This window comes from Denticeps clupeoides, chromosome 4, assembly GCF_900700375.1.
Source record: "Denticeps clupeoides chromosome 4, fDenClu1.1, whole genome shotgun sequence".
NCBI classification, from domain to species: Eukaryota; Metazoa; Chordata; class Actinopteri; order Clupeiformes; family Denticipitidae; genus Denticeps; species Denticeps clupeoides.
In genome coordinates this window covers 33031884-33045104 of record NC_041710.1, presented here as the reverse complement: position 1 = coordinate 33045104, position 13221 = coordinate 33031884, and the positions used below count along the sequence as shown (strand labels likewise).

Genomic DNA, 13221 nt, shown 5'->3' with positions numbered 1-13221 from the left:
GCTTCAAGAGATATGCTAATAAGTCATTCTGCCAGCATGAACATGAACAAGACATTTTCGGGGATAATCAGAATAACAAGTTCCACTTTAATTGCTTTTGAATGCACAGTTTTTTTAATGAACAGGCGTGGGTATCTATATCTCTGGGAGGAAATGAAAGTGGTTGGACCGGATGTAGCAGAGGACAAGGGCGAGAGTCTCCCCTGACTCACTCTCCTCCTCCAAACTGCTTTTTACATAAAGGCTCCCCCTGGATGTATAAGGGGAGGGGCGTGACTCTCTCCTTTGAGGAATCAGCTGTCAGTAAGGATGGAGACAGATATCTTGAGTTGAAAATTGAGATGGAATTGAGAGAAAGGCACACAGTAGTCTGCTGGAACGCTCTTTCTTCATCTTCTCCATTTCCCTCCATTCCAAACATCCTTCAGTGGATGCACGAGATACAGCGGGACCTTTTTTGACAGCCTCCCTCCATCACTCTCCCTCTCTCTTTTAATTATTTATTATTTAGAGGCTGGGACCCCCTGCCCAAGTGCTTCCCCCTACACACACACACACACACACACACTCACACTCACACAGTCATCTGCTCTGTTGTTACAGCCTGTTGCTGCCTCTGCAGATGGACAGGCTGCCAGCTCACTCTACAGCAGTGAGCCGTCAGCGAGGTTTGATTGGTCAGGTTTAACTGCAGCACATTACACTGAGTGACGGCAAGGTGACATGGACAGCTGGACATACAAGCATCGAGACTGCTCATGATGACAGAGTGACACGTTGCTTGGATGGAATGACGGAGATGAAATAAAAAATAAAATGCAATATAACTACAGATAAATTCATTACAAACATATAACATGAGGAGTCCCGCCAGCCTCCAGCTCATTTTGACCCAGTTAGATCTCTAAATAAGGGACAAGAGGCAGAGCAATGAACAGAAGGGTTACACAGATTTTTTGCAATGCTGCTTTTCTCTGGAATTTTCTTTTAAGGCTGGAGGTAAGGCATCAGTGAAAAACAACCTCCACATATTGTGTATTCAGATGTTAATCCCACTTAATATGCTGTCACGGGCGGGCTGGACATGGCATGAAGGAGGATGCATTCGCACGATCACAGGACAGGGGTTTAATATAAAATACACGAGACAAGGGAACATTAACATGCACAATGACCCGACGGCGAACAGACACGAACAGGATAGTTATATACAATTATATAAATAGACACCAGGTGAACACGATCAGGGAACATTGCACAAGACGAACATGAAACTCCGGTCCGGACTCCGGATCCGGAGTAACCCCTGCCGGTCCGGATCATGACATATGCCCATAACTCACTCATATTGTGATTTTTTCTTCTAAACTGAGAACATTCAGGGTGCATTCTGGGTTTATGAGTTCATAGCACTTTTGCTACCTGTTGGTATTTGTAACCACCCAAAACAGACAGAATTACTGCCCTGTGGCACTTCGCCTCAGCCTACCAGTTCCATCTTTTCACCAGTTTCAGTCGACATGCACTTCTGTAAAGATTCATTTGATGCAATGTTAATGTTGCAGTTTAAAGGAATTGAATAAAAAGGAATTAACATGCTGTACTCAAATGAATTAATATGAGGTACTCACATATATTCCACAGATTCCCAGTTAGAATCACTGACTGTTTTACAGAGGAACCCCACAGGCTGATTGCATATTGTTGCATATTACTGCTGGTGTTATGGAGAGCTATTACTTACAGCAGGTAATCTCCCACACTGCAGACAACCAACAGTGACCTTGATCTTTGACCAAAATCAAATCAATCCATCCATGTGGCTGTGATGCATGTTAGGTGCTTCCGGTTATATTTTGTCACAAAATATGAGACTCGGTTTGTACCCGGCTATTCTACAGCCTTCACATTCACAGGAGAAGGAAGGATAAATGTTAATACAAAGTCATAATTTTAATAAAACATCTGACTTTCTGCAAACTGTCTGCAATACAGGAAATATGGGGCGATATAATCAAACCCAAAACAATCTCTCAAAACAAAAATTGGATTGTGTTTGATCATTAAATGAGGATTTCATCATTTGACCCATATGCCTTCAACATCTGCAGGCAAAAAAAATGAATTGAATTCATACATGCATATATATAATTATCACTTTATCTTTCTGTCTTAGATAGAGGCTTAATGGTTTCACCTTTAAAGGAACTTGAGCAAGACCAGTGCAACCAGTTATGTAACTTTAGGAACCCCTGGCCCACCAGGTGGCACCGTAACACTGTCCAGTCTAACCCTAATTACCTCCATGCGTTTCCCATTCTCATGTAACTAGTTTCCCTACTGAAGCCATTGCCTCCCTCACTCTCATGTGTCTTGTGATCTGTATGTATGTCTTTCCACTGTTTCCCTACATTCTGAAAGTTTATTTTACGGTTGTAGGTTCCCATGCCTGTTCATGATAGTGTCAACCCTTCTGTGCTTTCATTCATCAAATGAGTTAAATCCATTATGCAAGTGAGAACATTTAAGTGAGAAATCTTTTTTCGAATGTTATAAAATGGATTAGATTATTTTTAATATAAAGTTCACTTAATGTTCATTTTAAAAGGCTACATGCATTAATTGTGTTCTACCCTTTACCCTTGATGCTCAGGACCATTTAAAAATTAACCTATGTTCAAATGAAATGTTTGTCATTGTGAAACACTGCAGCACAGCGCACAACAAAATGTGTCCTCTGCTTTTAACCATCACTATTGGTGACCGTGGGAAGCCATGAAAGGCTCCCGGGGAGCAGTGCGTGGGGACGGTGCTCTGCTCAGTGGCACCTCAGTGGTTTGGGATTCAAACTGGGAACCTTCTGATTATGGGGCCACTTCCTTAACCTACCACTGCATTTACATTTACATTTTACAGCATTTATCAGACGCCCTTATCCAGAGCGACTTACAATCAATAGTTACAGGGACAGTTTCCCTGGAGCATCTTAGTGTTAAGTGTCTTGCTCAGGGACACAATGGTAGTAAGTGGGATTTGAACCCGGGTCTTCTGGTTCATAGGCGAGTGTGTTACCCACTAGGCTACTACCACCCTACCACCCACTGCCCACCTATGTGTGTGTGGTTTTCAGGCCAGGCCATTATGTTTTCCTTATTGAACACATTTAAATTTTTATCATGTCATGCAACGTGACATTACATATGTACTTGCATCTGTGTGGTACAGGTGCCTGTCAATGAGCTCATAAGGTATAAGGTTGCTGGTGAGCATGAGCCAACAGAGCAAATTATTACTTATTATCAAATTGATTATTATTCTGTTTGCACGTGAAACAATGACATGATGTTAAATGAGTCTTGCATGTTGTGTGACACGCCATTTCAGAATTCTCATTCCTGCCTGCTTCTCACTCCTGAAAAGGCTTTACATCACTTGGACAACCTTGTAATCCTTCATCTTGTAGCATAAATCCCACTGAGGAACTACAGTAAAATCGAACAGAAAGTGGTGCATGCACCATCCCAGCTCCGCCAAAAGGATCCTTCCTAGCACGTGCTGGATCAGTGTGGGAGTCTGTTAGCATTAGGGGATACATGCATAATCAGGGTGGGGTTGGTGCACTGGTCTTGTCTTGCACATAAATTAGCACAAATTTGCAACTGTGTTGGGATTCGGCTCCATCATATAGAGCCAAGCATGAACTTTATGATATCATTTGGAAACCAAACTCGGTTTAACTATCTGCAGATTTTCTTTTGTTGCCTCCCTTCATCTTGTTAACCATGGCTCTAACTGGAAAATGCTTTAGTGCTGAAATGTTCATGTGCTTAAATTGCATGTCTGCTCAGTCATCACACAACTGCAGGTGTCTCCTTAAAATCTTTATTTCTTTTTTACTTTCAACAGGCACAGCAGGTTAATATTCATGTTGAGATGGGATGGAAGGCCCCCGCAACCAGTCGTCCAGAAATAAAGACCTTTGTTTCGGGAATCATCTACTCAATAAGCTCAATAAACCAGATCTGGTCTGGCAGGCATAAGAACAGAGGAAAACTCGGAAGGCGAAAATGGCTTTTGAAACCTTCACTGCTGACAGATAAATCAATGATTTGATGTGATGGAGCAGAGTCTGTTGGTTGTGCTGTATTGATCAGAGAGGAGTGGAAGCCTTTTTTTCTGGAGTCTGAGATAGATGTCTATACTAACACTGAAACTACAATCATAAAAAAGAACAAAAATAGAAATATATGAAAAATAGCAATAATAACAATATCCAAATTACACAGAAAAGCCGAAAATTAATAAGGTCTAAATAGCAACTCCCCAACTTAAAAATTAGAGAAACTAATTAGTTTTCATGTATTTAATTGAATTAAAGAGAGTTTCTAAAGAAAACCTGTCCTAAAAGACTTTATTATGATTGCAAATAGTGGGCTTTTTTGTCCAAAAGGTGTCTTATAAAAGAACCTTGTCTTGGGAGGGTCACAACAGACACAACTCTATCAATAACGTGAGAGATAATGAAAAACATTTCAATCATTACATGAAAGTTACACTATGACACAAAACTGCTTAAATAGCACTTTTTTGGCCAAAAATCTTAAATACATGTTTGTGGTACAACACGTGGTGTGCGTGTGTAAAAAAAAACCCACTGAGGTCTAAAAAATAAGGCACATTTACTGAACAATTTAAAGACGAGCAAATTTGTAGACGAACCCTCTCGATATCGGCAGGGTGGTGATCCTGGAGAGGCACTGTCCTACACAGACTGGAGTTTAAAAGTCAGGGAATTAGAGCCACTGTGCAGGGTCATTTCAGAATGTACAGGGCCAGAGGCCACAGGTCAAAAGGTAAGTTTGAGCATTAGCTGCAGGGCGCCGAGCCTAAGGGAAATAAAACTACTGGCCCAGCCTGTAGCCCAGATTCTCAGCATGTTTGTGTTTAGTATTTTGGTCTGTTCTAGCATAAGAGTATGCATGCATTGGGGTCAGGCTGATGATGAATTTGTCATTTCAATAATGTCTAATTGGACAGATCTACCTTTGAATATCTGAGCTGCCAGCCTGCTATACAATTGAGGATTCACTTTGTGATGGATGTGTGTGTAGTAGGACCACTGTGTGGCCCACCGATAATTGAATTAGTCGGTGCCACAAAAATACTGACATGGGTAAACATCTCAGTTATCAATATTATTGATTACCTGCCCAACTCTAGCTCAGGGCTCCTGACAGGCCTGTGTAGGGAGTGTGTTAAAGATGCGGTGTGTCTGTGTGTGTGTGTGGTTGGGGGGGGGTTTAGTGCACACGGGGTACAGGGTGCTGGAGTGTCATGTGTTCGGCTCCAGTGAAAGGCAGTCGTTGGGTGCAGTAGTGATGCACCACCTCCGGAATACTTGGAAACACACAGCTGCTCTGGTCCAAGGTGTAGCCATTCTCTTTTGTCTGAGCTACGATGATGTGGACACAACCTTGACTGGTCCTGCAGACAAGGAGAAAGGGAGAGAATGAACACAAGAAAAGTGTTCTGGAATAGTGTGTGTGTGTGTGTGTGGTCTCTATCTTCATTCTACAAGCTGCTGGTTTCAGGCAAGGTCTCGGATAACCAGTGTGTATTGCTTTTTATTTATTTAGCTGAAATCTCACACACAGACTCCACACCCACTCACTTGAGTGCAATGGAGTATTTGCTGTTTGCTGATTCACTGTCGCGGACCAGGAAGCTGGCTTCTCTGCAGCTCTGCAGTCGCGCCTCGGCCTCCTGCCGGCTGACAGAGCTATGGTACCAGCTAGGACAAAGATGGGGACAATGGTTTTGTACATTTAAAAATACTTCACCATAACCATGACATACAAATAGACAGAAGCTGACATGAAATGGTTCATGAGGTTTATTACACCTTAACTGCTGTTAAGCATAATTCTCAGAAAATTGGGGCAGTGGTGGCCTAGCGGTTAAGGAAGCGGTCCCGTAATCAGAAGGTAGCCGGTTCAATTCCCAGTCCACTGAGGTGCTACTGAGCAAAGCTCCGTCCCCACACACTGCTCCCCAGGTGCCTGTCATGGCTGCCCACTGCTCACCAAGGGTGATGTGTCAAAAGCAGAGGACACATTTTGTTGTATGCACCGTGTGCTGTGCTGCAGTGTTTCATAATGACAATCACTTCACTTTCACATTTATTTTTTTAAAATATTGCAAAGAGTAGTTACTTCTTGAAAGCCCGAGGGACTGGATGCAGAGAGTGAAAAAGTACCAAACTCGAAATAGCACAAGTTATGGATCGAACACACTTTAAAGTCTGGTATGAAAGTCTAAATGTAAACTGTTAGCCATAACAATGCACTTTCAGGATACTTCACGCAATGTATTCGAGACCGGCAAGACAGGCTTCATCTTTTAAAGATGCCAAGTATATGATCTGACCCCCTGTCAAATTTTACTCAATCAAATGGAGAGTAGTATTTCACCAGAATACACTTCTGTCAATTATAGAAATACACACCTTTGTTTCTCCAGCGCTATGGTGGGGTCAACTTTGGACACATCGTCAGGTGTGGCCACGGGGGTCGGTGTGAGGATCAACGAGGGGGATGGTGGTGAGGGTCTAAGTGTTTTAGGAGTCCAGCTCTTCTGGCGCTGTTGCCGTGGAGACAGCAGCACCTCTTCTTTACCACCGGGCACACGCTCCACACCATCAAACTGAGCTGAGAGAGGGAACAGAAGGAGGTGAATTTAACATTAAAATTAAACCTACTCAATTTTCTTTAAAGTACCAAAAGATGAGTGTGTTTGCTGAGTTGGTCTGAAGTAAATAAAAGGTTGACTCAGCAGGCCAGTTTGGATCTCATTCATGCCCTCATGGATGTTTTGGGTCAGTTAGTGTCATATGACACATCGAGAATTTAACATCATTTTGCATCACTTGTTATGAATAATGATTGCAATAAAAATCATCCAGCCTGGCCCTATTTCAAAATTCTTCAAAACATTTCAAACTGCATGTGACTGAGCTGTTCTGACCTCGAGGGGAAGTTCATTCCACCACCGAGGGGCCAAGACGGAGAAGACTCTAGATGAGGGTCTTCCTTTTACCTTCAGAGATGGAGGGACCAGGCGAGCAGTACTGGAGGCTCGGAGTATACGAGGTGCAGTGCGAGGTGTAATAAGGGCTGTGAGGTGGAGCATGTGGGAGGAGTAGGACGGTGCTGAAGTCAGCAGCGGAGAGGTGTGGGAGGATGGCGCGGAGTTCACATCCCCCGTCGTGGACATGCTGATGAGCAAGAATCTCTGTGCCATCCTCAGCCACATCCTCAGACGATGACTCTGGTGACATCGGCGAGGAAGAGGCTGATTGTTGGGAGGAGGACACGGGGTACGATGCCGAGGAGGAGGAGGATTATCACCACCGATCCTGATCTGATCCTGCCTCATGCAGAATCTGCCTCTCCAGCTCCAGTCGCAAACTTGCCAATCTTCTACCCGTACGTTCCCCAGCGCAGGACACCACCACACCACCACTCGCGCTCCCACCACCACCTGCAGCACAGTGCCCACCACCAGCAGCCACGAGCATCGAGGAGTTGTCCTCTGAGGTCCCCTAAGGTGAGGGGAACAGCGCCAGCTGGTGGGGAGAGGGTCCAGTCTCCCTCTCCTCCAGGTGAGGCAATGTAGAGACAAAAAGCAGAGCTCGACAACTCTCTGTTTTGTATGTCTGCGTGTGTATGTTTGTGTGTGTATGTCTGCGTGTGTATGTCTGCGTGTGTATGTCTGTGTGCATGTTCTGTGTGTGTACGTCTGTGTGTGTATGTTTGTGTGTGTATGTCTGTTTTGTATGTCTGCGTGTGTATGTTTGTGTGTGTATGTGTGTGTGTTCTGTGTGTGTATGTCTGCGTGTGTATGTTTGAGTGTGTATGTCTGTTTTGTATGTCTGCGTGTGTATGTTTGTGTGTGTATGTCTGTTTTGTATGTCTGAGTGTGTATGTTTGTGTGTGTAGGTCTGTGTGTATGTTTGTGTGTGTATGTCTGTGTGCGTGTTCTGTGTGTATGTCTGCGTGTGTATGTTTGTGTGTGTATGTCTGTGTGCATGTTCTGTGTGTGTATGTCTGCGTGTGTATGTCTGTTTTGTATGTCTGCGTGTGTATGTTTGTGTGTGTATGTCTGCGTGTGTATGTTTGTGTGTGTATGTCTGCGTGTGGATGTTTGTGTGTGTATGTCTGCGTGTGTATGTTTGTGTGTGTATGTCTGTGTGCATGTTCTGTGTGTGTATGTCTGCGTGTGTATGTCTGTTTTGTATGTCTGCGTGTGTATGTTTGTGTGTGTATGTCTGTGTGTGTATGTTTGTGTGTGTATGTCTGCGTGTGGATGTTTGTGTGTGTATGTCTGCGTGTGTATGTTTGTGTGTGTATGTCTGTGTGCATGTTCTGTGTGTGTATGTCTGCGTGTGTATGTCTGTTTTGTATGTCTGCGTGTGTATGTTTGTGTGTGTATGTCTGCGTGTGGATGTTTGTGTGTGTATGTCTGCGTGTGTATGTTTGTGTGTGTATGTCTGTGTGTGTATGTCTGCGTGTGTATGTTTGTGTGTGTATGTCTGTTTTGTATGTCTGCGTGTGTATGTTTGTGTGTGTATGTCTGTGTGTATGTCCCTCCTGACTACGCTCATTCCGTTTTTTGGGGAGGGTGCAGTCCGGGAAGCGACAGGGCTGGACCACCAGGTAACCTGATGCTGATTCTGTTTCCCACTCCAGAGGTCAGAGGTCATTTGTGTCTCCAACAGTCTGAAGTAGGAGTGAGGGGATGTTCTGTTTACCTGACAGTGCCCTGACGATCTGCTCCTTCTTCCACTCCCAGGGCAGCTCGTATTCAGCCGGGGGACGGGGGTCTGACTCGGGTCGGGTAAGGGGGATGCCCTCCAGCACCTCCTCGTACGGGACATCGTATATCTGTGTGGCTCGGTCCTCCCCCTCGCCACCAAGCACCACACACACCTTCAGCATGTCCCGTGAGCCACGCCGACGAATCTCTGAGCAAAAAACACACACACGTCTGTAAACCTCACCTTCACACAAATAAAAGGTAAAAAAAAAAATTTGAATTTGTGCATTAAATAATCTGTGAACGATTCATTGTCCTTTTTATTCCTTAATTTAGAAAAACAGGAATGAATGCAGATCCCTACACACACACACACTATGAGATTCAAGTCCGAGAAGAGCTCCTTCGCTGACTGAAGATATCACAGTTGTAACATTTGTATTAAATCCTGTACATTGTCTTTATGTGGTTTATATTACAATCAGTAATTACAGGGACAGTCCCCCCCTGGAGCAACTTAGGGTTAAGTGTCTTGCTCAGGGACACGATGGTAGTAAGTGGGATTTGAACCTGGGTCTTCTGGTTCATAGGCGAGTGTGTTACCCACTAGGCTACTACCACCCTATCATCACTATATATCACAGGCACTATCGCTTTAAAATCCACATTTCACACACATACCAGACATAGGCTCACTTCATAGGCTCACTGACACACCCATCACAAAGAGTAGAAGTGGGACGAGAGGGACAAGCCTGCTCTGGGACAGCACCGGGCCGTCTCTCTGTCTCCCAGTAAACCCCCTGGCCTCCCTGTTCTGCCACTTTGTGTCTGGCCCATTGTATGAGAAAACAATGGCAACGGGGAGAGGGGAAGGCAAGCGGAGCCTGCGATTGGCTGGACATGAGGAGCGCTTCCTGAATTCTGGGAAGTGACTTTGTTGGGGGGTTGACGGTGGGCTTTCACACACACTGAGACCTACTGATGGTGCCGAGGTGACGTCCTGTCCAGAGAATGGGAACAGGAAACAGAGACAGGAAACAGGAAGCTCGAAGGGGAAACTGCACCCATTGTCCTAGCACAACACCGTCACCCTAGCAACCGCCAGTGAGGCAGGCAGAGAGAGTGTGTGCTTATTTCGCCTATCAGTACCAATCTGGATAAAGCAGAAGACGACTCTGACCTGTGATGATGAGCTGTGCATCATACGGCTCCATGTATCCATCATTCTCACCGTCCCGCTCGGCGTCCCTCTGTCCCCTCGTTCTTTCTGCATCAAACGGGTCAGCATAGTCCTCCAGGATTATCAGCTGCACAGAAGGGGGAAGGGGGAGGGATGTTGAGAGAAAGGTGGCCCGGTTGAGTCCTGGTCTGAGGGGGTCTGATGCTGTCTGCTTTTGTATGAATCTGGCACCATGATGGTGGTGATGCAGGTGAGAATAATGAAGCGCCTTCATCCCACCTCCCTCTGTCTGTCTCTTTGTCTCCTTTCAGCATGTCTCTATCCTCCCCCTGTCTGTCTGAGGCTGTGTTTCTGGCTTTTTGTCTTGTCGTGACACGTCTCTCTGTGCTTTTCTGATCACAGTGCACCCTAAGGGCGAGGCCTGCTCTGGGAGAGGGGACAACCAGTGTCAAGTGACATAATGCTTCGCCATTGTATTTTCTTTGCATTGTATTCTGTGTGTGTGTGTGTGTGTGTGTGTGTGTGTGTGTGTGTGTGTGTGTGTGTGTGTGTGTGGAACTGCTGCATGCAGAAAGTGTGTGGGGTGGTGCCGTGTATGTGTATGTGTATGTGTGTGTGTGTGTGTACTTTCATTGTGTGTACAGTTCTAAGATACATCAAGAGAGCGAGAAAAAAAGAAAGGAAGAAAGAAAGAAATCCATTAGGGAGAGGATATAGCAGAGAGAGATAGAAAAGGCTTTGATGAAAAAGTGCCTTCCTCCATTCATGGCCTTTGTGTAACTGGATAAGTCGACACAGGGGATATGAGCGCCTCCATCACAATGTTACACACCTTCTGTATTTATCACAAGCTATCAAGTGACTTTCTTAGTGCCCACGGCAAACCCACGGCCAGACTCTTCATCCAGACAATCTGATTTAACATTATACACTCATTATGCATTTAATGCACAAGAGGTTGACGTCTAAGCGGCTTTCATCAGGCAGTATTAACCATTCTGGCCTTCATACTCCAGAAGATGTCTCGATCTTTCCAATCGTATATTTTTGTCGTTATTTAATATCATTTGCATGTATGACTTGATCTCTGTGCCCATGATGATCAAACCCTTTGAACCCTTGAATGCCTTGATGTGACCCACTCATTAACCCTGCCAAGCCAATCAGAGGAAGCCATTAGTAGGGGCAGTGGTGGCCTAGCGGTTAAGGAAATGGCCCCGTAATCGATTCCCGATCCGCTAAGGTGCCACTGAGCAAAGCAACTTCCCCACACACTGCTCCCCGGGCGCCTGTCATGTCTGCCCACTGCTCACCAAGGGTGATGGGTTAAATGAAGAGGACATTTCACTGTGTGCACCGTGTGCTGTGCTGCTGTGAATCACAAGTGACACTTCACTTTATTAGTAAGATACTCCTGACTACTCACGGTCTCGGTTTTGATCGGCGATTTGCTCTTGTCGCTGTCCCCTGCGGCCTGGTCTCCGTAGCCCGCGCCAGCTTTGGTCGCCTTGTCCTGTTTGTCCACCTTGATCATGCGGCCGAACTGAGTTTCGGGCGAACTCGGCGTCCTCAGGGTGCGGTGGTGCTCAAAGCCGGCGTCCAGCTTCGCGCTCTTCCTGCTCTTCCCCGGGATCAAGATTTCCCAAATCTTCCCGTCCTTCGCGGAGCTCCGGCCCAGCTCCGTGGCCGAATTCTTCCGATTCCTGCCGGAGAGCAGCGACCCTACCCCGCCGCCGCCACCGCCGCCGCTCTCCGCCCCGGAGTTTTTACGCGGGTTCCCTTTCCCCGCGGCGGCCGCGCCTGCTGCTGCGGGTTTCGGGCGACTCTGGGCGCCCGACTCGGAGGCCGAACGGATCCGGTCGGTCCCGCTTTTCAGGCTGGTGGGGAAATCTTTGAACCACTTCGCCATGGCCGAGTTGGTCAGCAAAGTTGGGGTGCTACAGGTGTTCACTGCGCCTTTCCATACACCCCACTGAACGGGCCGATATTCGCATCAACTTGGTATTTTACGCAATTTCCCCCATACATCTGATACAGGAATAGAAATCTAATGGCCGCAGTGTTCATCCCATCCGTGTATCGCCAGACGCCTCCGGGCCACGGCCGCCGCTCCCGAACTACTCCCGCAGGATGAAGAGCAGTCTCTGCAGAGCGTACACCCGGAAAAATGCGAAGTTCTTCTTCTCCCGCACAACAGATCCCATTCCCGTGCGTCCGCCGTGCGCGCCAGCCACGAACACGAGTGGCAGAACGGCGGGTCTCGCAGCGCGCCTGCGGCTGGGTGGGGTCCTTTACGCACGGGGTTGCGGCTGGGTGGGGTCCTTTACGCACGGAGCGCGGCTGGGTGGGGTCCTTTACGCACGGGGCTGCGGCTGGTTGGGGTCCTTTACGCACGGGGGCTGCGGGTGGGAGGGGTACTTTACGCACGGGGGCTGCGTCTGGGAGGGGTACTTTACGCACAGGGCTTTTGTCCATGTGCCGCGGTTTGGGGAAGTTTGGGTGTGGATGATTTGTATTGTTAGTAGTGTGTGTGTGTGTGTGTGTGTGTGTGTGTGTGTGTGTGTGTGTGTGTGTGTGCGTATGCGTGAGTGAACGGGCATATGGGAACCAACAGGCCATTCTCGCCAGTTCAGTGTTGGGAGTTAATCTGAATAAAATGGCAACTAATAGGAGATTAAAAAACCCTCCCCCACACCGCCATTGTGGGACTGATGACTGGAGAAAAGTGGAGAAAATCTGGAGTACTGGGTGGGATGTGTGCTCAATCATAGTAGTTTATGTACCTTCACTCACTCACTTACACTCATATATGTTCAAGCAAATAACTATTCTAGTAGAAACCAATCTTGTGCAAAAGTTCACTTCAGTTCATTCAAGAGAGAGGGCACATCTGTTGAGCATTTTCCTGATGGCCCAGGATGCCGAGGGCATTCTAAGAGCACCCCCTGGTGGAAACACTCAGGTCAGAAACTCAATTCGTTTCCATCAGTCCATCCTTATCCTATTTGGAGTCAGTACTGGGGGAAGTATGATCCTGACCTCGAACATCATGAAATCCCATCAGGTCAGAGAGGCAGTCCATCGTGGAGTGATATCTTCCGAGAAGATCTAAACCATCCTTCCTGGTTGTAATGTAATGTTCACAAATGTATTGCCTCCTTACTTTGCTTGATCTTTGCTTGATTTGTTTTCTATGCTTGATCTATGTGAGCATTTTGCTTCTA

At 46.4% G+C, this 13221-nt stretch overlaps 1 protein-coding gene across 1 annotated transcript; it reads right to left on the bottom strand.

Moving 5' to 3' along the window:
- Nucleotides 1-3868: 3868 nt before the first annotated feature.
- she (Src homology 2 domain containing E) lies at nucleotides 3869-12337 on the bottom strand. The gene is made up of 6 exons (XM_028978695.1): nucleotides 11424-12337; nucleotides 9998-10124; nucleotides 8810-9022; nucleotides 6506-6707; nucleotides 5672-5791; nucleotides 3869-5484 (listed from the first exon to the last, which is right to left on the bottom strand). Exons 1-6 carry the CDS (start codon nucleotides 11904-11906, stop codon nucleotides 5301-5303), a joined length of 1329 nt encoding a protein of 442 aa, XP_028834528.1. The 5' UTR covers nucleotides 11907-12337; the 3' UTR covers nucleotides 3869-5300.
- Nucleotides 12338-13221: the final 884 nt, after the last annotated feature.

Bases quoted from the DNA above. Each gene is read 5' to 3' on its own strand.
- she (XM_028978695.1), bottom strand. From the start codon at position 11,906: ATGGCGAAGTGGTTCAAAGATTTCCCCACCAGCCTGAAAAGCGGGACC. The intron at 10,125-11,423 runs GTGAGTAGTCAG...CCTTCTGTGCAG, and splicing joins CGCCGATCAAAACCGAGACC to CTGATAATCCTGGAGGACTA. The intron at 9,023-9,997 runs GTCAGAGTCGTC...TTTTTTGCTCAG, and splicing joins TGCACAGCTCATCATCACAG to AGATTCGTCGGCGTGGCTCA.